This window comes from Gymnogyps californianus, chromosome 12 (assembly GCF_018139145.2).
Source record: "Gymnogyps californianus isolate 813 chromosome 12, ASM1813914v2, whole genome shotgun sequence".
In the NCBI taxonomy this organism is placed as follows: Eukaryota; Metazoa; Chordata; class Aves; order Accipitriformes; family Cathartidae; genus Gymnogyps; species Gymnogyps californianus.
Window position 1 is genome coordinate 16021963 of NC_059482.1, and position 26334 is coordinate 16048296.

The 26334-nt window shown below is 42.2% G+C and overlaps 1 protein-coding gene across 1 annotated transcript in view; it reads right to left on the reverse strand.

Moving 5' to 3' along the window:
• The window catches only part of ZNF423 (zinc finger protein 423), a 236851-nt gene that overhangs the window by 169387 nt on the left and 41130 nt on the right, over positions 1–26334 (reverse strand). The window contains exon 2 of the mRNA XM_050904236.1: positions 24477–24536. Coding sequence (XP_050760193.1) covers positions 24477–24536 — 60 coding nt within the window. The remainder of the gene's footprint in view (positions 1–24476; positions 24537–26334) is intronic.

Sequence of the window (26334 nt, forward strand, 5' to 3'; positions counted from 1 at the left end):
ATTCCAGAAACATTTTTTAATTCCCTGTTGAATGGGAAATCTGATCCTCTAGGCAACTTTTCAAAAGCGTCGTTGCTTGACAGAGTTGTATGTCAAATAACACAACAGTGAATCTTGCATAAATTATTTAGCAAATGCAACATTGCTTTAAAATGACATTTTTTTTCTGTTTTCAGTGAGTTGAAGGAATTGTACATGTCTGCCACGCCTCAGTGTTACTGTCCTTTGAATAACACAGTCTTCAGATTCCTCTGCCGAGCCGCATGCTTGGTGCTTGCCTTGTAGAAACCAAACACCACTGAGAAAAATCCGGGGTGTTTCTTGGTTTTTTGACCTTCGTCTCCACTATTTTGACCACAAGCTGCCAGCAGGGTGTGCAGGGTGCGGGCGGCCCCGGGGAGACGCTAGCCCCTTGCCCAGGGGAGCGAAACAGCCAGCGAGCACCAGGGCGGTGATGGGAATGGGTGGTCCATCCAGCAAGGAAAAGCTTCAAACGCAGCCCAGCTGCTCCTGCGGTGAGCTCAGTTTCCCTGATGAGGACAGCAGGCCGCAAGCATTCCTCAGGAAGTCATTTCTGAGGACTTTTGCTGTAGTAAGTTCACAAATTTAACCTGCAATTTTCCTCCTGGCAAGAACTGCAGGAGCACCCCCCGCCCAGTGCAGCCGGGCGGGACGAGCGCACGCGGGCACGAGCACACTGCCGAAAGGTTTTGGGTCACCACAGGAGGCCAAGGCGCTGCTGGCACCGGGAACAGGGGTGATTTTGGGGCTGGGCCTGCCTCTGAGGGGACACATCCTTGCACTACCATGCAAAGGGGCTTCTTGGTGGCCAGAGCCAATGGCACCTTCTGAAGTCTCCAAAGTTCAGTGGCTATCTTGTAGCATCAAGCACAGATACATGTATTTACTGACACAGCTAATTTTTAAGATGGCCTTGGATTTTAGTGAACTTAATTCAACAGTAAGTAGTTTCTACCTAGATTGCTAAAAAAACCCGACAATAATCAGAGTTACCGACCTGCGAGGAATTTGTGCAGGGAACACCTCTGTGAAGGTGGCACAGCACCGTGGGCACATGGCTCCCACCCGCCACCAGGACGTTTGTGTACAGCACAAGGGTATGGGCAAACACCAGCAGAAGGGAGCTGCTGGCACCGCATTTTAGGATAAATGATCACTAATTAATTCTAAAGGCGGGGGAAAAAATGCCCCTGCGTTTCACAAAAGTGTTATTAGTAATTGTTAAATGAACCTGCCATCCCTAATGATGGCTTTAACAATTTTCTTTTATGCGTAAGAGAGGATATAATTTGAGACATCAGCCTTGAAAGTACACCTCACTCTACCCAAAATGTCAGGAAACAGGGTTAGGGGGCTTTTTGTTTTTCTTTTCTTTTTTTTTCCTTTTTTTTTTTTTTTCCCCCCCTGTAGCACAGTGGAAAGCCTGCAGGGCTTTACACAAGAAGAATATTTTACCCTATGACCTAAACAATCTGGCCAACAGTCAAGAATATGTTATTCTAATTGCCACTAAAGTTAATGTTGTTAATGACACTTGGTTTTTCTGTAAAAGCCAGCTTATGCTCTAGAAAGTTACTATTTCAAAGGGGACATAGCAAGAACTGGGAGTGTTTCTGCCTGACCTGGTGGTCCAAGGAATGTGGCAAACTTGGCAAAGCTGGAAAAGCGAATTCCCAAAGGCCTGGCTTGAAAGTTGCAGTCAGTAGAAATGCCTTCTGAGCTGTGTTCAAAACAGCTCTGTTACAGGAACAACACACTCCTAAAGCCAAATATTTGAAAACAGATTACATGTACCATGTTCAACTCAGGCCTCACTGAAGTAAAGAGCAAATTTCCACTTGCTTCAGTCAGACCGGGATATACGGCTCCGCCGCCAGGCTGGGGTTGGGCTCGGAGATGAGCGTGGCAGAGCCTCAGCCCTGGACCACAGGGCCAGCCCAGCTACAACGGTAGCAGCAAACTGCTTTGGGGACTTCAGTTAGCGATGCAGGACTGAAAACACAAGGAGGTCAGAGCCACACTGGAAATAATGCTGATGCCTACCTACAATTTCCACTGAGACACATGGAAACGGGTAACACTGTGCAACACATGGGCCAGAGAAATTAAAAAAAGGAACAAACCTCTTAGCTTATTTTTTCAGCTATGGAATCAAATACGGACAGTTTAAACTTTTAATCTTATCAGCACAATACAGGGCAGGCAAGCCTTTCTTTGTGCCAGTAAATTTTCTGTGGCTTTTCTTTAATTTTTTTTTTTTTAAGCCTGAGGACTTTTTAAAGCTGGGATTTATTTTAAATCTAGGATTGTTATTGGAAATATACTATTTAGTGCAGGGTCATGTCTGGCTTTAAATAACTCTAGTTACGGGGCTTCCATCAAGAGTTGTTTCTTTACGGTAGGCATACACTGATTTAGTGCTAGACAGCACTTCCTATCACAGCAACTTTGCCATGCAGAGCTACAGCTGCAGTCTATGGATTGCCCCAAGTTATGCTGTGCAAATCATTACCGAAGCATGTACACACACACACACTGCAGAGGCCTGAGAGTTGGAAGGCAAAAGATAAAATGAAGAGGGGGAAAGAGGCATCTCTTCATTCCTCTGCCTCAGTCCAAAGAAAAAACAAACAAAGGTCTCACAAAGGGCTACGATAATTCCTAGAAATTTTCCAGAGATGCAGGACAAGTGAAAGAAGTAAATGGCACTGAAGAAATAAAAGCTAATCGCTGGAGGAATGATAGGTGCTGGCACACAACTGACACACCTCCTGGGACCCGGTGGAGCCCCGAGGCGCCCGCCCAGGGCTGCGCCCGCCCAGGGGTGCAGCCTTCCTGCCTGCAGCCGCAGGGCTGCTGCTCAGCTCCCCGGCAAGACAAAAGGAAAGGAAATTTCATCTATAATTAGGAAGTGAGAACAAAAGAAACAAATGACTTAAAGGAAAAGCCTAATCTAAATGTTCGTTAGTAAACGTTTCGCTCAGTGTCAAATGCCAAATCAGCGTGGGGGAGGCCTCTACTTTTATGTGGTTTGTTACATTTTAGTGTTGTCTCTAGCACTGTCATACAGCAAGAGAGTCCAAAGTTCTCTGTCATTTGTGGTCAAAGAAGAATGAACAGAGGCAAAAAAGCCACTAGTGTTTCAGTAATTAAAACACAAACAAACCTCAGCTGAAATCTTCCCATAGGACGAAAAGTCTTGGCTTTGCTGGGTACTCCCACTCTGTGGCTCTTCAACATTTCAAAAAATGTCTTTTTTAAACACTTGCATCTTGAATGCACGTATATGTGTGTGCTACCTCTCAATGGGCCAGGGCCCTAATGTGAGCCACTGTGACCATACCCATGCAAAGCAGCCAAAGACCTGCCCTAGCCAAGCAAACCAGGTCTGAGAGCGTAGATTGCGTCCTATGCCTAGGACCAGGACCAGGTATCAAAGGCAGCTCGTTCCGCACATCAAATCATTGTTACGTGCATCAAAAGCAAGCAGGTTTGGTGTTCTATCATGCAGTGCAGCATAGGTCTTTCACACGGTGTTAAACCACATGGGGTAAAAAAAAACCCCAAAGGTGCCTAGTTGAAAAACAAAGAGCCAGAAAGGACAATGCATGAAACACCACGGTATATTCATGCAACGTCAAATTGCACGGGATGACTACAATGACAGAGCAGTGAGTGAAGCGCAGACTGCCACGTAATCCTGCCAACGCTCAATCGCCACGTAATGCTCCTCACAGGCTGAAGAGATCCCTGCATCAGATCTTGCCTTCCCTCAACGAGAGGAAAAAACAATCATAATACCAAAAAAATTATTTGATCCAGCATGTAGTTAATGGTGTTGGCCTCCTAAGACTTACAACTTAATAAAATTGATCTCACTGCAGTACTGTAATGAAGAACAGTAGGATAAGGCTACCCTTGAACCATGAAAATTGTATATTGTTACCTCCTCGTGCCCTCCTAAGGCTATGGCTGCTGCAGCCTCTCCAAGCTGTCATTTGTCTGACTCTGACAGCAGACTCCACCGACAAGCGGCAATGGTGGCTACGAGAGCTTCTTTTGGAAAGACAAGTGAAGAGGGAGAGTGCTCAGTGCTAGGTATCTCTCTGGATAATAACCCACAGGATAAAAACACAGATTATACCAATAATACAGTTTTGTGTGAAGTGTCTTGACAATAAAATATACAAAAGTCAGAGACTTCAGGAAGTGCACGTTATAACATTTCACAACAGAGTCTTATTACATGCCAGTATGTATTAAATCATATTAATTTCTAAGTAGGTGGACAGTTCTCAGCATTCTTCTTTAACTTAGCAAAGAAAAACTATTTTGGTAGGGTACTGCACCTCCTTCTACATCTTCTTGTACACGTGCTTTAAGAGAAAGGGGTTCCAAGCTAAATGCCCAGTAATAACTAGCTAGCTGCTGCCGGTGCCTGCATCGCTGCTGCCTGCTTCTGCCAGCATTGCAGCGCTCACAGAATTGTTAATGACAGCCCTGCACACCCCCCACAGCATCCTCCTCTCAGCATCCTTCTATTAACTTACTTACACCAAAATTTCACAGGGAAAATGTTCATCTTACTTCACTGATAGGATGCAATTTTCTCAAATTAGCAGCTACAATGTTTAAGAAAACCTTAAGTGTCTACCTTGAGTTTAAAGGCATGGAAAAAGCTGGCAGGAACATGCGGCAGAGGACTGGCAGCTCATTGCACCTTCCTTTGCTGTAGCACAGTCACAGACTTCACATGCAGAACGGATAATGCGTGTAACTTGTTGCCTCGGGGTGCCTTGCTTTCACCTGAGCCCACCTATGTCTACATAGGGTTATCTCTATATGGTATAGAGATATACCATACATATATTTTTTATATATATATATATATATATGTATGCTATAATTGCCCTGTTTTCTCCAGTGAAATCAAGACTTCACCCTGTGTTGTTTTGCCTCCATGCAAATCCAACCTCGCTGCTGGTATGTGCAGAGTAACTACCAGAACGTATGTATATTTATACGGACAGTGCTGGCCCGTGTCTCTAAACATGATGTCTCTAAACCAGTGTAACTATTTACATCTAGCATCTGACCTGAAACCCACCAGCTTTGCTCAGTCAATGATTTTTACATCACACTCACATACACAAACTCACCCTATAACACTGGTGTTCTTGGATTTCAAGACTTCCATAGTATTCTTTAGTCAACATGCTAGAGAAACCTTTTATTAAATGCTGTTAATTTTTTTATTGATCAAACTGTGAGCCATTTCATTTTCCATTTTAGCAGAAATCTCCTATAGGAGCATTCAGATTAAGTTTCTTTATTCTGTCTCTAGTAGCATGTCACTTTTAATCAGTTTTTAGTTTCATTTTTGCTTAAAAATTAGAAAGCAGTTTCTCTGTTCTTTATTGCTTTTTTTAAGTTTAGTTACTGAAGGGTTATTAAACTTGGAAAATATACAGACAGGCGTAACGTGCTAAATAAATTCCTCACTGTCTCTAACCAACTTTAACATTAGCTTTTTTTTATAATTTTTAGGTTTATTTTCACTGAAAGACTGCTTGTAATTATTACTCATGTTCTCCCCAAACACTTATGTTACTAAAGTGTGAAATGTCTTCTAACACAAAGACAGTTCTCTGGGAAGTAATTACAAAAATGCATTCAGGGGCAATAATTTTATATTAACTGTCAGCAGCATACATCTTCTGAAAAGGCACTTGTTATGAAGGAATTATTTGTGCGGAATTTGAAGGCACTGAAGGCGAAGGAAAACTGCAGAAACGCATTAAACTGAAACTCCAGCTCCCTCATCAAGGGTCAGTTTATGTTTAAATCATTACCTTGAAGGCAACCCCACACTTTCCAAAGAGTCTATTAGAAAGACAATTTCAATTTATGCACAAATTGGACACAGTCTCCAGTTTTCGGTGTGGAACAATTTACACCCCCTTTTTAAGGAAATTTCTGAGCAGCTAATCAAAAAGATATATCTGAAAATTATGGGCTTCTATTAACCTTTCACTGATGACACTAAAAATACTTGCTAATGATTTATGGGTAGTAACAAAAATAGTGGCCTCAAAACTGACCAGGCACATTAAAAAGATATCTGTGTCTGTAACGGCTACAAGAAAAGATTTAATGAATATTTCATAGTAACTTTTAGCCCGTAGGCTAATCCCTCAGTCCTTAGGAAGGCAAAATAACTCAGTGAAATTAAAAATAAAAAAAAAAAGTGAAACCCAGCAATAGTGATTAAGCATCACATCACTTTAAAAGTGTTTTTTAAAAAAATTCAGATAAGGAAATCACAAAAACACCACCAAACTGTAAAATTTCCTCTTAATTGTACCTGCAGGTAATGTTTCAGCCTTTCTAGTGCTTTTACTAAAATGATTTAGATGTTACTATGTTATGTGACAAATGCATTTATACACTGAAAAGCGGACAAAGAGCTAAGTTATTATTATTTATTTGCATGCAAGCAGCAGTGGGATTGTACTTTATAGTGTTAACAGCACATAGTGTTTATCAGCTCTTCAGTGTTTGGCAACTGGTTTAACAGTATAAATATGGGATGTAAACACTTCCCCGCCACAAAAAGCACTGTAAGTGAATTTTAGAGAACGCAACGAAAGACAGAGAGCGGAGCAGTCTGGAGCGTGCCAAGTGTTCGGTTACGGAAACAGTGCCTGACTGCAGGACGCTGCCCGGTTATTGATCTCAGACCCCCCAGGGTGCCCTCCTGCCCCTCTGCCCACTGGGCCTGGGGAGCAGATGCCCCGTCCCCCCGGCAGGGCTGTGAGGAGAGCAGCACCCCTCTTTTCCACTGGGGTCTCCTCCTTGGAAAGGATGGGCTCAAAACCCAGGGGGAAGGTTCAGGTGGGCTACAGTGGGCTGTGGCGGCAGCAGGGCCCGGCTGTTCGTTAGCAGGTGGTGGAGCAAAGGAGGAAGGCCCCTCTCCTGTGCGCACCTGACCCGCAAAGCACAGCCTCTATCAGCAGAAAGTCACAGTCCTAGAAGGGACATCTCGCTTTCTACCACGGCTCGTTTCTGCTCCATTTGCTACCAGGGATGTTCCACATCCAAGTGCGGACAACAGTTACCACCGCTTTTTCACAATATCAACACCTCGCACTTCTTCCAATGTCAAATAGCAATTTGCTTTGTAGATCCCTGCGGCATTTAAATCAAATAGTGTGTTTGCACACAGCTGTCCAAACTTCTCCACTCTCATCCACAGAAAACTCTCATCCACTTACTCAAGACATGTAATAGTTGTGCAACGGATCATCTGCCTCTGGAAACAAGATGTTATTGTCCACTTGCAGATTCTTAAGGTGCATCTGAATGGGAGTAACTGCCACCTTCAGTTCTGATAATGAGGTTCAAATCAAAAACTGATCTAAAATTCATTTATGTGCACAAGGAAATTAGTATGCAGCAAGTATTAACTTCAAAGTGAAGTGCACTTCTTCATAAAAATGTACTTTCACTCTTTGGCATGCAACTGTCAAACAATACTGACCATCGTAATCTAATAAAATCCATGTAAATTTTCGGCACAAAAATAGCACTTTTATTTAGGTATATGAATATTTTAATAATGCTCAACTTATTATTTTTCAAGTCTCTGTTGAAGACAAGTGTCCTGTTTCCAGCAGTTCCATGGAATCCCACTCCCACCTAACTCAGGACATCTTAATCACATTTTAATTCATAGGCATGACAAAACCTTTTTTTTTCTTTTAAGGAAATGGTGTGAACGATTTTCTTTCTTTCTTTTTTTTTTTTTTTTTTTTTTTTTTTACTTTAAGGTAAAGCCAGATATCTGTAAAACTTCAATCTATAGCTCCCTGAACAGACAGAAAATTCAGAAGGTTTAATAAAATTCACATGTGGCTTGTTATTGCAGCTGCGTATCAAATGCAAAAATAAGGTATTGACTGGTTCTGCTCAGAATAGCAGCTGCCGGAACTCTTTATTAAAATAAACCTGTTGATGTTTAAAGAGAGAAAAATTACAGATGATGTAATTTACCATAAGTGACAAATGTGACTATGTATTTCAATGTTTGAATCCCCTTTGCCTAATTAAAAATGCAGATTCCTTTATTGTTGCTCTCTAAGGTCCAGGACTTTGAATTGTCCTTTCTGCAGGTGAGTTCTGGCCCCCGGAAGATTCCCGTTCTCGGTGTGTAACAGCCTGCAGTGTATGCGCACAGGAGCAAGATGTAACAGGAAAGCAGAGCAAGGCCTCAATAGACAATACCCTCTTACATCCCTGAATGTATTTCTGTTCAAAATGCACTTTTCCCATGCTTCGAATATAGATTTGTTTAAAAACTATGCCAAAAAGGAATGCCTTTCACAACCCAAACCTACAGGATTCTACAGGTAGCATTTGCATTCATCTTTTTGTATCTATACAAACCCCAAAACATTAGGACTGACAAGGAAAGAGCCATAGCACTCTGCAAACCGTCAGAAACCAAGGGGTAGAATCGATACAGAGGGAAAAGATGGAACAAAAAGGAAAAATGTATTGGGGCAGGAAGAAAAATACACTTAGGCAAATTAGAGAAAGCAATAATTATTTCACTGACCTTCTCACGGGTCTCAGTTTGCTAAGAACTTGCCTGGATCGTTTTCCAGCGGGAATGACAAATGTGCGGCTGAAGGAGCATGGAAGGGACCCACTTCTGCGATAACTGTGCCTGGAAGTCTTCAAAACTGTGATTAAAGACCTGAGAGGTTTCTGTGGGGCAAGGTTCGTGGAGTTAGCTTCCTGGGTAAAACTCCTGTTTATACTCAGGGTATAGAGGGTTGGACCTGGACCATAACCTAGTTGTGGGTTTTACGGTCTGATCAAATACTAAACATCATCTTGGAGGAAAAAAAACTTACTGACTTTCTCTCTACAAATCTGGTTTGCTTTGGAAAAAAGGTTCTTCAAATGCACCCGAGGAAAAAGCCACATTTTCCCAAATGTATGCTCATGTCTCTCTGCTACCAGTTACTGCTGGCAGAGGCTCATGCCTCTGCTGCACGGGAGCCTTCCAAGCCGGGCACTGCCAGCAAAACGAGCAGAAATTGGGAAAACAGTACCTTACACTGCTCCAGCTGGAGCTGGGAGGGACATCTGTAGGCAGCCCAAGTGATTTAGGAGCTGAATACTCACTGAGTGGCAACGGACTGTAGCAAAAACCTATGAAACTGGAAATTAATGAGAGTTAGGCACCTACGTGTCTAAATGGTTTCAGAAGAGTAAGGCTTACAAGCTTTCAGAAACGTTACCCTCAGGTCTCGTTATGCATGTGCATCTCTGCACGACCAGCACCAGGCTGGGCACGATGTCTTGGTGCAGGTATTCAGACCACAGGAAAATAATTCAGTTAATGAATGTGAAAAAAGGCAACTGATTTAACAAGATTCTCAACCAGAAAAGAGAGAAGAAAGGCATATCATGGAGCACGGGAAAGGGTATTTAACAGGTGGCCAAGCTATTAGAGAAGCATCGGATTCTGCAAAAAGTATTACCTTCCGCATGACCGTGGCCAGCCCCTGCTGCACAAACAAACACCTCTCCTGCCCAGCAGACACACCGAGGAGATTAATACAAGCCGACAAGGAAACCAAATTAGCGGAACGACTCAGAAAGTTTCCTGCCACTTTCTGCTCATTCTCTCTTCCCTGGGTTTAAAACATGATGTGATTTTGGGCTGTGGGCTCAGTTAAATTTCAGTTTGTGTTTAAAACGAGCCCATATGCAAAAATTAATGTACCTCAAATTTCCTTTCTAATTTCTTTCCTTAATACCAAACTCTGAAGTCCTACACGTTTCACTTGACAAAGCCATTAATTCAGTAATTTCACATAATTAAATCGAGCAAAGCAGAGTTATTTAAATTGGAGCTAAGTGAAATATACTTCTGTGCGGCTCATGCTGTTAGAATTGTGCTGCATGCTATTCTGCTGCTGCTCATTTATTAATTTGGGATCGGCTGAAACGTGACACCGCGTAATAAGGAATGCACTGGCTTCAATAGAATTAGAAATAAAAAAAATTTTAAAAAAAATCACAGAGGACAGTGAATCAAGCATCAAATGAAATAAGTTAATCCCTCTGAATGAGCCCTCAGCAGAGCACTTCTGCACCCAGCTGAAAGCTGCACCCAGGTTTGTACTTTCCCTGCGATAACTAATTTCTGGCTAGAAGTTTTCAGCTATTTATCCCTGGAATAAGAAGTGAGCTGCACTAGTCCTCCAGCGTGGTGATCCTTTTAGCAGTGATAACACTTTTTCTCCTAACGTCTTCCTGCGTTCTTTCTTCTAGCCCTATGTGGTAAAGAAAGTGTGAAAAGACATTTAAAAGAGTTAAAGCTAAAATGACTTTAAAGTCTGGTCTCCCTCAGCTGCTCATCTCATTCGGCAGGTCCTGAGTGTCGGATCAGGAGACAGCAGTGTGGTACGCAGCATCAGGGAACTGGCAGAGCCTTCGGATCTACCCTGAGGATGATGTATGGTTAAAAAAAAAAAAAAAAAAAAAGGACAGATAAAACCCTAAGTATGGATTTTTGCTGGCAAATGAGTTATAAAGGAGAAGAAATTAAGATGGCCAATAATTCAAATAGTGGAAATACTTTATGTAATTAACAAAAGTCTCTCCAGAATATAGTGGTGTTTTTTTCCTTTCCATCGGTGCTTTCTGCTTCTCAAGTTTCTTATGAACTACCTTAATTGGGCTCTTCCAGATACACTGAAAATTCCTCCACTTCTTCCTCGGCCCCGAAGGACCCCTGTGCAAGGTGCAGCTCTGGACTGCTCATGACAACCCTCACCAGATACAGCTCATAATGACCTGCTCCCACTGATGAAAAAGGGGGAGAAGGGGGGGAGATATTGTTGCTGTTGTAATTAAGCTTGTGAAGAGTTTAGTTGGAGAGAAATTAGATTTATTTACACGCTGCTCTGTTGCTGATGAAGCACCAGCTATTTGGGAGAACTTCTAATTAACCCTAATTTAGTTGATACGCTCTTTAGCAGCCCCATTCCCTGTGTACTTTGCACTAGGTAAAAAGTAGTAATAACAACAAAATTATCCATTTTTAAAAGGCACATTTCTTTGTGGGGGCCCAGTCCTAACTTTTTTCCTTAAATTATTGAATTTGCGTTTTAGTTGCTGACAAGTAGGAAGATGCACACTTGAGAACTTCATCCTACAAAACAGCTTTTTCAACAGCCAAACACCACGGCTCACGCGGGCATGGCCACCGCACCCACAGCCCCATGGCTGATGCAGAAAAAGGGTTTTGGGGTTTGCTTTGAATCCCTCCACCCGATTTACAGCTATCACAGCTAGGAGTTTATTTTTAAAGCGTTTCCACTTCCTACATCCTCCGCCAATTATGCAGTCTGGCCACAACGTTCATTAACCAGATACAGTTTTAAAATATTTCATTACAGTATCAAGCTAAAAATCACTTAACTCTTATGATGTATTTTCTCATTTAATAGTTCACTGATGGCTCCACCACGCTTCCAGTGCCTGTGCTGTATCTGTGGGTTTCTTTGCAACTCAGAAAAGACACTTAAAATACAAGAGGTTTACAACCTCAGTATATAAAAAAGCCCTAAAAATTCACCAGTTTTTATAAACCATTTTGGAGGAAGAGCAACACCAATTCTTATTTCAATTTCACACACAAAACACCTTAAACACAGAGCACCACTTCTTGGAAGTAAGAGTAAATAATGGAACATAATATAATTCTGTTATACAGAAGCATCTACGCTTGCTTGTCACAACACAAACCCAGAGATGCAAAGAGCATTTGCAGAAGTGATATTCCGCATGTCTTCAACACTGCAGCTGTCTGCACACACAATATATAAAGAAAAAATGAAGAAAAAGTGTGGATTTCTGCAACATTCTGTCCAGAAAATGTTTTACCAACCTGGCTATTAGCTAACTTATGCAAGATTTCAGCCTGAAATTCACCTTGATCGGAAAAAGTACATTTTTACTGCACAACCTTTTTTTCATACGATTATAGACCAAATGCTGCTCTCAGTTATACCTGGCTAACCCTGCTGATTTTGTATATGCTTCCTGGATGTTACTGTGGAAATTTGGCAACAAATGTATTTTGTTTAATATGATCAAGGAAGAGAAGCCAAATACTTTTTACACAGAACATTTCTCATTCATTTAACAGGATAAATGGTCATCTGGACTTGTGTGCTAAACCCAAAGAGCCCGATATGAACTACTATCAAAGTTTAAGTTCAAGCTTTCTCAATTTCTACATGGGACACACATTCTGTACAAATTAATGACAACATTACAAATTGACCATTTTTCTGTGAATATAACCTACTTGATTAAATCAACAATGCAAAATTGAAGTCCTCCCTATTGTCACTGAAAGAAGAACGACAGACTACATACATCTTTTTTGAATATTGTCAAAATTACGCAGAGGAAAACTTCAATTCAGAACACTGTCTTCAAAATTGCTCGGGACAAAATGACTTTGAGACGTTTAAACAAACTTCATAATAAGGAAAAAGGCAATGATCTTTCTGTTGCTACAGTTGTATCTCTTTGATGTGTCAGCAAGAACTGCTTGATGTAGCCCTTCTTGGGAGAAGGCTAATTCAAGTCCGAGTTACACATTTTTTTTTTTTAACAAAAACCATAAGTGAAATCAAGTAAAGATGGAACTAATCAGTCTGTCAAAATGATACATTTATGAACTGCAAAAACATCTGATTTAAGTCTTTGGATAACAAATAGTTCTCCAATTTTCTTTATGTGGATGGAAACAACCACTATCTCCATTTGTGTTCACTTATCTGACAAAATCAGGGCACAGGAATTCAGTGTCATTAAATTTAAGTTGCCTATAGCCCCCATCCAAGCTAAATAATACCAATAAGCACAAGTCTACACCGTGCCCAGCTCCGAGTGCTCCGAACCCCCTCTCAATTAAATGAGACCCAGGGAAAACCATCGCTCCCCCTCTCAAAGACGTGGACGCCACATTCCGCTTCCCCACTTCGTTTGGGGGTTGCAGGTGAGCAGGTAGCACAGAGCCGTTGTGTTTCACTCATCTCCTCCAAATGCTCTTTTCTGCTAAAGATTCACACAACAGATGAAGATTAAATATACACAACTAGAGCAACAAATCTAAATTTCAGACCATTGTTGGAAGACTTTTTTCTGCCAGGCTGCTTCAGTCGGCCCCAGCTCACCACGCTCACACAGAGGCACGCAACCAGCGAGCGTCTTCCCACCATATTTCTCTCAAATTGAAAATTCTCTCTAGCTTTGGTTCAAACAACAGCCAGAGCCTTAAAATGTATACACACGCTACACAGAGAGCCTCACTGTGCCAGTGGTTTTCTTCATCCAGGCGAAAGCTTCCAACCAAGAGGGAAGAAATTTGCCTACAGGGTCCCTCCATTTTATGCTAGCAAATAACTCACTTCCGAAATACTGCAGCTTTCAGCATTAAGGTGTTTAGAGGGGAAAGTGTGGGATGAAGTGGGATGCGAAATCCCATCATCCCACCGCAAGGAAAAGCGCTGTTAAAACATCTGAGTTTTCCTTTTGGAGTTTTGATGAGTTTACTAAGAAAATGTAACAGCGGAATCACTAACTAGAATGCTCAAGCTTAAGAAAAAGTATGTATTCTTAAGTTGTAATGATGCGATAAAATTTCACAGCTCTCGAAAGCACCTTTCGGGTTTGAAACACAAAAGTAACACTTGCATATCAGTTTATTTGTAAAACAAACTTCTCCCTGCTGCAGGAGCCTGGAATATGAGAGCTCAGAGTTGTTGCTCTTCCCTTTTCTGAAGAGAAATAAGCCTTTCCCCAAACATAGTGCCAACAAGTTTCAATCCAACAACAAAGGTGCTGAACTTCCCATACCTAGAAAATTACGTCAGGAATACATATTGCACAGATTCACTTCAAATGCATCAAAGCTTTCAACAAGAGTTGTTATTTTCAGCCAAATTACCACGCTGCTGCTTAAATACCACTAAGCTGAAAGAGTCCTTCTTTATCAGTCGCAAACTGCCAACTTATCCTCAAGGAAACGCCAAGCTAAAACGCGTATGTCTAAATCCACACATTGTTCAGTAGCGTTCAGAGTAATGTGATTCTGACTTACTTGTTTACATTTTTATTGCTAATTGATTTACCCCTTCTGAAGGAGATGCCTTGAACAGGAGGCGTCCCTTCCTTCTCCCCTTACCCCCGTGCTCCAGCTTCATTACAACCCCAGCACTGTTGCCAAAATGAGATATTGCTTCATTTTTGGTACCGTGCCCTTGAAGGCATCTTATTAGAAAAGACCATTTCTTAATTAACATTTTTGATCTTTAATCTATTACACATCCCTTTAATCCCATACGGAGGAGCTTTTGGCCCACTTCCGCAGCGTGGCGGTGGGAGGCAATAGGCTGGCAATTTGTGCTGAGGGCTCTCTCCCAGCTGGGCTCCGGTGCGGCCAGCTGCAGGGCTGGCTATGCTCTCGCTGGTCAGCAGCAGACATTCGCATTTATTATTTTATTGCATTTTTTTTAATAAAGACTTTAGAGAGTCACCGCTCATGGTTAAAGACAACAGGCAGAACCGCAAGCTTGTGGATGAGATCAGACTTCAGCAAGTGGCTGTCGAGCTCTTAAAATAACCAGCAAAACACTAAGTGGGAGATTTAGTGGATCACCAACATGTGAAGTGTTAAGAAAAGTACAATGTTAAGTCCCTTACATCATTTTACTTGCAAATAATTACAGCAATTACAATGTGCTAACTGGCAATTAACATTACAGGCTTCACAACTCACCAGAATTTTTTAAAACACGCTGTGGCCCTATGTAAATTGTCTCTTTGGTACTTCTGATTTGGTGGCTATGTGAGCTAATGGCTACACATTAGCTCAGCAGATCTCAGAACAGAATTGTCCACGTGCCAGATAATTTAATTAGAGGCTTGATCTTGTCAGAGCTTTATGCAACACAGACAGCGTTTCCAAGCAAAGTGTGTGTGTTTTTTCCTTTCTTTTTAGTGTTTTGTGACTGTCTAATAATTTCTACTAACAAACGCCAAAGCCATCCAAGGGAGAAAAGAGGCATGGCTAGTAAAACACGCAAAGAGGGAGGCACTTCAGTCCTAAGTGTGATGAATTCAAAAATATGTAGAGCAAGACGCATTGAGCACCTCTTCCATGCACACCCCAATCTATTGCCAGGTCTCCGCACACATCTATTAAATCTTCATCGCGCTGTTACTCAGCCCCAAAAAAGATAAAGGTCACTTGTCTCCAAGTGAGAGCCATAGGGTATCTCAAATCTCATTATAAATGGTCCCATTTAATAGTTTTCTCATTTGAATTTATACACAACAAATACAAGATTATGAGACGAGCTCGGTTTATTTTGACAATGACATCATAATTCCTTGTAGTGAGACCGGAAAAAGGCTACTTTAGACACTAAATGACAGAAATACAAATGTATCTTCTATTATGGGAAATTTTAGGCTATATTAACTTTAAAAAATTCTTTTTTTAATGAGTATTTGGCCTTAATTTCTGTTTTCTACACATTCTTATGCTACAGTAACCATACTTGTAACTCTTGGTCTATGATAAGCTTAATAGTTCAAGACAATTTAACCAAAAATACGGCAGTAATGGTTACAGAAACTTTTACAAGTCAGGTCAATGTTGAGTAAGACCCACTAGAGGTCCCTTCCAACCCAAATGATTCTAGTTTCCTGTACTGAATAAGCAAAGATTATTTGGGCAAAGCATCATAAATTTCATGCAGTTCTTCAGTGCAGAGTTTCACATCAACATCCTTACTCAGTCCAGAAAACAAAGCAGTGGAGCTTGTTTATTCCATTTGTTTTTCTTCTTTTACAACCTTGTTTATAAAGCCCCATTCTCATGACCGGCACAATTTGGTTTTTTCCTCAAGAAGAATGATTACTGGGGATCCACCACTGTGGCATTATTTTTTATTGATTTTTCTCGTTTAAGCAAACAGGCCAATGTAATATATTCTGTTATTCCTCTTTTACATTTATTCAGGCTGGGAGCTTTGAGCTACCAGTTACAACTGCAATGTGTAAACTAGTCGAAGGAGAACAGAAGTTTCTGTGAAAACTGAAGAAATTGTTCACCAGGAGACTTTCCTTCAACTCTTCAGCTGTCTGATTTCACAAAGGTAAAACCCATTGCCATCACTTCCTACAGCGGCATGGTTTCAGCTTCCCTCGCTCCTACCAGCCAGCCAAAGCAGACTTGGAAAAGCAAAGCCACTGACCTGCAGAAACGACTCAAAGCAAGATGGGCTGGCAAGTGCCCATCAGTCCCAAAGCCGGAGCCCTCTGGGAAGGTCAACCTGCAGCACGGTGCACGCTGCATGATGCAGAGACAAAGGAGTATGGACATGGGGCGCAAGGAAGATTTTCTACTAGGTTGGGAGGCTTAATTAGCATTTGTAGAGTGCTTTGAGATCCTACATAAAAATATTTACGGAAATAAGCTCTAGAAAGCACAATCTGCCTGACCATTCAATCTGCTTCTGTCCTCAAATCTGCAGGAGATTAGCAAATCCAGAGCGCGGCAGAATTGGATAAATTAGAGATGAGAAGGACTTATCAGGTGATCTTATCCATCCCTCTGCTAATGTAAGATCGTTCCTACAGTGTATTTTCAAGCACTTCGTCCAGTCTGGTTTGAAAATGACCAAAGTGATGGGAGATAATACCAGAGTCTAGTAGATCCCACTACTGGGAAATGTTTCCTGATATTCAGCCTAGCATCTCCTTTGCTTTACTTTAGCCCATTACCGCTATTACGCCCTGAAGGCTATTGTAAACAACAGACATAATTTTCATCTAAAACCACAGAAAATGTTCATCTAATCACAGCCCTTCACTTGGGCAGCAAGAGAGGACAAGGTAGCATCACTGGAAAGGAACACAGGAAGGGAGAGCAGGAGTGTGAAGAAGATGGGAAGGTGCTGTGCTATGCCTTGCTCCTCTCCAGTGCTCCCTCCAGCTCAACGGCAGCGTCCTTCACTGGGACGTTCATACCACAGGAGACCTGAACACAAGCAAGGGATGGAGAGCCAGGAAGGCTGTGCCTGAGGGTCCACCCGTGAAGGTGAACGACTTCCTTCAGTCAGTGCAAGGAAATGAAACACAGCGTTACAGTCTCCCAGCAGATAAAGCGCCAACAGGCACAACTTTAAATAAAAAGCAAATTTGTTGCAGGGAAAAAAACGTTGCTGGCAAGACGGGGACACAACCCCGTGGAGGATGTCCCCTGCCAGCCTCAGAAGGATACACTCACATGTGCAACCGTCCATGCCAATGGTGTATTTGTGTTTCTGGCAAGATGCCCCTGCCAGAAGACCCTATGGGAACATCCCCCAACCCATAGCAGCCCCATGCCAGCAGATACATCAAGCTCACAAGACTTCAGATAAGGTTAACCCGATGACCCCAGAGATACTCCCAGACTTGACTGAAACCTTGCTGCCCATCACCAGTCCTGATGCACTGCCGGTATCCCAGTGCACGCAAGTCCACGGCCCCTCGCCAGCATGGCCAGACAGGGGCTGCGACCCCGCAGCCTGCGGAAAGTCTCCCCTTTGCAGATGTTGCTTGTAGCAATTTAGGGGGGCTGGCTTTAGGTACTGTGAAGCTCAGCAACACCACCAACACATGGTGATACACCACGCTTGCTCAGCTTCTCTTAAGCAGACTGGCTTTCCAGCAGACACTGTCTTTAAAAAGCCTGGGAACGGGTGGGTGATGGGGTAGGGGGAGCACTCAATAGCCCACTTTGAAATGAGCTTTTCTTTCCTTGCCTCTTTTACCATGAAAATTAATTCTCCTCCTCTGTGCTATCGCTATAATTTTCCCAATTAACATTTTTAATAGTATTTTCTAGGAAATGCCGTAATACACAGGTGTGTGCTTCTAATTTAAATACTGACACCCATGCTGTGTTCACATCTGAAGATCGCTCCTTGTTGCCAGAGATGCTCCCCCCAAACAAGAGGGGAACACCTATGGTGCCACACCACCAGAGACGCCTCGGTGGATTTGTGGGGCGGCTGTTTCCATGACAGATGCACGTGTCAGTGCTGCGCTGCGCCACACGCAGTGAGGAATCTCATTTTTTATACTTGTCCTTTTCCCTGAAGGTGCTACAGCCGCGGGAATTCAGTTGGACCTCAGGAACTCCCAGGGACCCCCGTCATTCCAGCCAACAGCTTCCTCTGGCAGTGCCACGTCCCCCTTCCTGCCAGCCCGGGAGCGCTGGGAGCAGAGACTTGCTCCCAGGAAGCCCTAGCGCCTGCAGATGCAGAGTTGTGCTGTGAGCTCCTACAAAGAGAGTAATCTGGGAAGGGTTTATAATTACTCATATTGATTCTTTTTATATTATCCTGGCTCCAAAAATCTTACATCTGTCTTGGATGTTCACCCACCACCACATTATCCGAGCATCATGTACTTTCTATCACTTCACCTTCTGTTTGAGAAAACACTATCAAAAGTACTTTCTTTAAAAAAAAAAAAAAATTAGTAGTTATAAGTAAAAGATTGAAGTTTAAAATTAAATTTTATAATTAGGAAAAGAGAATTAATTTTTTTTTCTTTTCTGAAAGGACACATAACTATGTTACATCATAAAAACCCACACATTACCAAGGAAAATAAAAGTTCAACTTAGAATAAATGAGGAATGCAGCAGCCAGAGCTACAAACCTCCCTAGCTTTATTTCTAGTTTGCATTCATTTGGGTTTGGCTGCTTCCAAAGCAGATATTTAAAATTTTGAGAACCTCAGACTATACTGACTGGGCTGCATGCTGCAGGTCCATGCAGGGACAAGGATGCTGTTTTGAAAAACAACATAAGAAAGCCAACGAGTTGAGGTCAAACATTTTATAGTATATTGAAAAAAATATTCAACTAAGAAAGTTATCAATGTCTCATGTTCTTTACTAAGTTCAAAGGTTTATTTCTTTGGAAATCCTTACACACTGTAATCAGAATCTTCTCATATTGATTTACTAATGAAATCAGCTTTTAGAAGATGTCTGAGCTTGTGAAGGCACTCAGGACGGGTAATTTCAGAGTACTTGCAAGATAACAGGTTTCTAATGCCCACTGAATTGCAACTGACCTTTTCAATGCTCTGCAGCACAGACCCCAGAATTTCATGTTGAGGGTGTTCAGGAGGGTTTTTTCCAGCGTTCTGCCATTTAGAAGTTAAATAAGACAAAATACAATACATGTAGAAATAGAGAAAAAGAGCTTGGTGTCTATGGGAGGACAGTATCTCTCATCTGGACCTTCCTGACTTACTCCTGACACAGCCCAAGCCCAGCGGGTTGTGCGGCTGGAGCAGGACCAGCAGGGGCTCTGTGGGAGCTGCCGGGGGGCCACGGGCAGAGAGCAGGGACAGCCCTGGGTACTGTGGGACCACAGGGGACGGGGTCCTGCAAAGATGGCGGCCTTGCTGGGCACCAGGCAGTGGACCGTGCTGGGGCGTGCAAGCCCAGGGTGCTGGGGGAAGGCTGAGGGGACAACAAACTTTGTGTGGCCAAAACAGGCCTCCAAAGGGGGAAAGGTGAGGAAGGAGAACACGTTTTCTGTAGCTTATCTGAATAAACAGAAAAGAGGAAAAAGTTAACACATGAATACTTCCAGGGACAAGTCTCTGTTCACTTCATGAGACCCCAGCTTTCTCATCCATTTTGCTCCTTTGGCAGCCAAAATTAAACCCAACCCTACAAAACAGTTAGAGGAGAATAGAAACCCTCAACACCTGGGGAGCAGACAACAGCAGCACTGGGATCAGAAGACCAATGGTGGAGGAGAGCACAGGGAAAGGCCAGGAGGGAACGGGCAGGGAGAGCCCAGAGCAGCAGAGATGGCATTAAAAATGCCCTGGCATGGGCTCCGGTAGCCCTGAGCAAAAATAAGTCTCCAAATGGCATCAAGATGTTCCTCCTCTGAAGATACCAAGTGAAAATTATGATTTACGTAGCTGGGAGATGCCATGCAAAGCAGAAGAGAGGGGAAAAGGAGTGACCACAGGATGGTTTTCTTTTATTTTGTGGTTCATTTCTCAAAAGCTGCTGCTTCCCCTTTTCTTTTCTTTTTTTCCTCCTTAAAGGAGGGAAACTTTAAAAGAATTGCAGAAGGCAATTAAAAATCTAAAGTAGTGTACTGTATAAAACAAACACGTGGGAGAACTCTTAATGGCAAAGCATCAAATGTCCGTGTCCTAAAATGTTGTGGGGGTTTTTTTTCCCGTGCTACACTTTGTTAACACGTCCCTTGCACTCGTGCCCAGCTGCTGCAGTGGGCTCGGTGGCAGGGACAGGAAATCTGGAGCTAATGGGGAAAGGGGGAATATCAACCTGTAATTTATTTCTTGATTTCTGGAATGTTATAATTGAATGATACTAATGTTGTGTGCTAATGGATGGTTGAGCACTGGTGTTGGAGAGGCCCTTCCAGTCGCAAACACTGCAAAGATCCCCCCACGTTCTGCAAACACATGCACACAGAGACATACCCAGTGCCATTTGTCCCCAGCACTCAGGCTACGGGTCCACAGTCCCCTATTTACCAAACTCTTGATCAGTATCATAACTCATAGCTGCATACAAAAATAAGATGCCTTCAGTTACCTCAAAAGCAGACACAAAAAGTCAGGCTTTTAGGTCTGCAGGCTCCTAAGGAGAAGATAGAATCTGCTCTGTTTGCCCCAGACAATTCAGCCAAGATTCCCCGGGGCCTCACAGTCAGGCTAATGAGAAACTCCCCAGCAACCCCCATGTAAAATGCCTTCATAGGTCTTTAAAATGCCTTAAATTCTCTATATATTTAGTAAGACTTTTTACTTCTTTAAAATGTCCCTTGTTGCTCCTCAAGATAATACTCTCGTGATGTATTACAACAGCAATGCAGCATTGTCTGGCTGGACCCTTGCTTTGCTAATATTGAATCTTATTTTCCTCTTGGCCTCGAAGCAGCAGAAAACGCTTTTGCAAAGCAGAGGCAGGCGCTTGCTTGGCCCCCTGGCAGCCCTGCCCAGCCCACCCTCTCTGACGCTTTCGGAGCGAGACGGACGGGCTTCAAGGGCTGCATGTGCTGTTAAGAGGGAAAAGCAGGGGGAAGGAGTACTCAGCTGCGCTCTTCCTCTGAGACAGAAAACGTCTCTGCCTCTTACACAGCAAAACACTACTGACCTGCTATTTAACAGCAAGCTATGTCCTCAGATTAAGAGAGGAAAGGAAAAGCTTTTTTTTCTTCCTTTTACATTAAGGAAAAAAGTGTTTACAAGACCTGAAGAGGAAGGAAATTTGCTATATGCCCATTGTTAAACAGGGCTGGTGGACACCCAGATTATTTACCCTGGCGCGAGGGCAGCCTCTGCCTCCTTATACATTTTCCTGATTCTCTAGGCTAATACGTACAGCCTTTAAGTTGTGGTCATTAAAAAAAAAAAAAAAAAAAAAAAAAAATCACAAAACTATTTCTAGTTGTATTTAAAGTACTTGAATAAATTCCTCAGTGCAACTACGCCAAGGGTTGGATTCCTGCAAAGCATTTCACCTTTGCAGGTTTTACCAGGAACGAGCAGTTAAGCCAGAGCAGACAGCAACTTGCACACATACTCTACCATAGGAAAAAGGATGGTGCCCCGTGCCAAGCCATCACCGAACAGACCCATCCGAGCGCAGGATTTCTGTTGCCAACGTGTCCACTGCCAAATTTCCATGAGCTGCACTAAGCAGCTCCCACCAGCAGCCCCTCGCCCAGTGCCACGGTCCAGTCAGGGATGCACAAACCGTGCGCCTTCAGTACACTTCAGTAGCAGAGAAGCCCACCATGAGACGCAGAACTTGGGCCCCAGTGTTTGACATGTCTTGCCCTGAATCTACAAACACTTACGCCTGACCCGGGGTCAGATGGCTGTCACAGTTACCTGGACAAGCCCCGTGACTGCAGATTCAACTCATACTCACAAAAAAAGTTTCCAGTATAGCTTCTACCGGTTTGATGAACAAAATAAGATATAGCAGCAAAAGTACCTTCTCTCCCCACAACTGCACCTATATAAATATTTTGCTAGTTTAAAAAAAAAAAAGAGTTAAAAAATTACATTCTACCTGCTCTTGCTGTCCCTATGTACCACACCACCCTGGGACCAGCGCTCCCCCAGCCCACAGCAGCTGCCCAGAGTGCCAACAGAATTTTTCAGAAGTTGCTTTATATGTGTTTGCACACACACAGAGATGTACAAACACATACAGGAGAAGAAGAGAGAGAAATATGTTAATTTGAAACATCTGGCAAATATTTCAGAGTTAACAAGTCCCGGGCTTGGCCTTTTGGGCTTTTTTCCTGTTGGGGGGGGGGGGGGTGTCAAAGAAAGGGAGGCAATTTTGTCATTTTGGGCCAAGGAAGGAAGGGGCATGAAACGAGAAGTTGAAGGCTGTTTTTTCACCCTTTATTGAACTTCAACATCACACTACTGGAGCTAATGCAAACAGGAAGATCATAAAAGAACATAATGAAAGTCTTGCACACTGGGACTGAGGGACTGGTTTCAGTTACTGAATATAGCTTTGGAGGCACACCACACAAGAGCCAGTGACTCCACGCAGCCGCACCACCATGTACTAGGGTTTTTTAAGTATTTTCTATGTAGTTCCTGTCATATTCCAGCCTGCAACCTCTGTCCCATGCACTGCGCTCTGTCTTGATAGGATACTGTATTGCATCTTTGTACACATGCAAGATTGACATCTGTAGCTACTAAATGTATTAAGAGGAAAATCCCCCAATTACCACACATTTTCCTTAAGCTGCCATAAATCACGCATACAATACATTTTATCCCACATCTGACATCTTGAATGAGAGCTGTAATTATGGGAGTAAATGAAGAAAAATGGAGGAGACTCAACTAATTTGGGAAAAGCCTTTCACAGCCTGTCTTTTACTTACAGCATAGTCACCAATACCATCCAGAAATCCCAAATTAACTCCTGCTCTGCACAGAAATGATTTTTGTTGTTGTTGTTGCCGTTTTGAACCTCAGCCTGTGTTAAATTTAATACAATTCAAGACTTGAGATAGATAACACCAGTATCTCCACTCCACTGCTGTTTGAGACGAAGGTCAAGCAAGAGAGCCAGCGAGAGCTCTTTTCATGCGCCGTTAGCTCCAGGCACAAAGGGGCCTTCGACATCGCAGCTGGGGGTTTGCAGCAGCAGCAGCAATATTTGCTATCAAAGACTAGTGAAAACACAAACCGTTCAAAAACAGCCGTAGCGCCCAGAGAAGATGAACCCAGAGCAACCGAGAGTGCAGTTGGTACAAAGTGAAACGCCACGAAGTGCCACACAAAGGCAGTTTATGCCTTCCAGGCCAGCTAGATGCTGACTTCAGTAAGAAAAGTCTCCTGTGAGCCAGTCTCCCTGTGATTCTTATAAAACCCATGCTAACCAGGAATGCAGCACCATTGTTAATTTTCATATTAGTGCTCAGTTTCTGAGCTGTTTTCACGTCACTGCTGAGCTTCTAAGAGAATACCATCGCGCAGTCCAGTATGAAAAGAGCACAGAAATAGACTTGTTGGCTTCAAAATCAAAAATATTCTGAGAATTTCATAAATGTTAAAGACATAATAGACAGTAAAATATTTACACAGGGCACAAACAGTGTCTGAGATGTGGCTAGTTACTTTAAACGCAAACTAATCGACATTTACCCTCACGTTTGTGTTATCAATACATATTACACAACTACAGACAAACTTGCTTTATCCTGTTCAGTTTCTTGAGCCTCTTTTTGTTCAAATTACCAATGTAACACAGATGAACAAACCCCAGACACATGTTTATGTGTTATTACTATCAAGCAGACCAAAAGCTGGTTCAAATGTTAAATCTTTCTACCATGGCGATGTACCACTTTTATTCTCCAGCCCTGACAGTACTTTCCAATTTCCTCCGAGAGGAGAAATACACACATTCCAGTTGAGACCGAGGTTTAAAATTCCTATTAAAGCAGCTTTTATGTAATTAGATTGGAATGAATGCGCAACAGTGCCCATTGCAGAAAACTTCAAAGTGGTTATACTGGAGAAATCACAACCCGTTTGAGTATGCCCACAAGAAGAAAGAATGGCTCTCTGGAGGATAAGAGTATATTAGTCTCTGTATGTAATAGATTTTATTGACCATATGGAACTGATATAAAAATTGTGTTGCAGTGGGTAGTCTTGGATTTGAGACAGGAATGTGACATACAAAATACAGTTCCTGTAAAAAGCCTGGCAGCTTTCTGGCCGTTTTTGCAATCAGAAGAACCTAAAATATTTACCTGATTGAGTCACTGATGAGTCCCAGGTCAAAGCAAAATCTGAAGATTCACCCTCTTCAACTGAAAAAGAACAAAAATAAGTTGTGATTGCTAAAACAAACCAACTGGAAAGCAAACCACCCGAAAACTAGGTCCACTATGACATTAAGTATTAAAACAGACTTCTGCACTGGTGAAAAAGAATTTACTGCTTTCTATAAAATAATTCATAAGGTGGAAATTTAGTAGAGATTTTCCCTATGTTTTAATCTAAATATGGGATTTCTGTTTGCAGTTTCTTCCTGAACAGGTAACAGGAAGTTCATGTGAAATTTTAATAGAGGTTTAAGTATCACTAGCTGCTAAGTATTCATATTTGAAATTTTGTACATTCACAACAACTTGCATGTGCAAAATTGCCATTGAAAACATAGAGGTCATTTTTGAAATGTATGCTGTAACAGATCATAGTAAAGAATTGTCCTATGAAGGGAAAATTGCCTGACTTATGTCATCTTAACATACTAACATATTAGCCATATTCAGAACTGAGTGATATCTTAAGTTTTTTCAGAGTTCAGAATTAAAAAATACTATTATAATGTACAACCATGTTCTGTAATATGGCAGTCATAAATAACTGCATTTAAGGCTTGCTGACGTGAAAGCTGTAAGAGCCAGGTGCTCAGCACTTGCAAGTGACATATCTATAACCTTCTGCCTGTTAAGAATTATAAAATGTCATTTGATTCTTACATTCTTAAAAATAACTAAGAGATCAACTGACAACAAGCAGGGTGAAAAAGAGCCCGATCCTGCTGTTATTGAAATCAGTGGCCGTTTTACTAATGTCAGACTGTGCATTTGAAAGTGGTAACCGTGGAAATTCTTCTTTTTAATTGCAAAAGTTGATCATCTTCACCTGCCTACTCTGTCACCGTGACACCAAACAAATTTAAATCATGGGCCGTTATTTCCTGATGAAAAGTATTTGCTCCATGCACTGAACAATCTCTAACCCTTTTATCTAAATTATGTTGGATTCAAATACAAATTCTACATAATTCTGCAACCGAAATCCAAACCGTATTGCAAAGCCACAAGCACAGCCCCTATTGACCAGATGGGACTTGTATGCCCAGGCCCTGGAACCTGCTCCAGTGATTACTTACACTGAGTATTTACATTTTCATCACAAGATTCTTGATTTTATGCTTTCCTCCCCTTTTTTTTCAATCCAGTAAGGAATTCTGGCATCCTGTAAGCTTATCTATCAGGCTGATGTCAGTGGTGACCTCATGTGGCATTAGGAACAGAGAAGATGATTTACATAGGCAGTGCCTTCACAAATTTTGATTTTATGTTCAGACCATAAACAAATGCGTACTCCACAGAAGGGCACAGCTCCAGTCCTGTTAGTCTGCAAGCTTTCTAATGGAGGAGCATGGAATTTGGCCACTTCTTTTGAAAAATCATACTTGAGACACAGTTATACTTTTTCCAAAAAGTCTATATTAGCATAAAGGCCATGTCACATAATATGAAATTCCAGAATGACAGAGAAAAACAAGATACAAAGCTACAAGCTTATTGAAGCCGTTATCAGTACTATTCCCTGACGGTGGCAGAGCAGGCTTGGCTCACACATGCTTTCTCCTAGGGGCTCACCTACCATTTTGTGTTCTGTAAACCACCATCTTGTTCCCATTTTGACCCATCTCTTAATAGGAAAACTCTGGACATAGTTATCCTAAATACAATTTCACTCTTACACAAATAGATCTCTTGTTTTAACATCAAAATCTACATACATTTGGGAGGTTTTTGCTCCAAAACTAAATAAGCTAAGTTAGCAATTCATGTACCTTACTCAAAACAA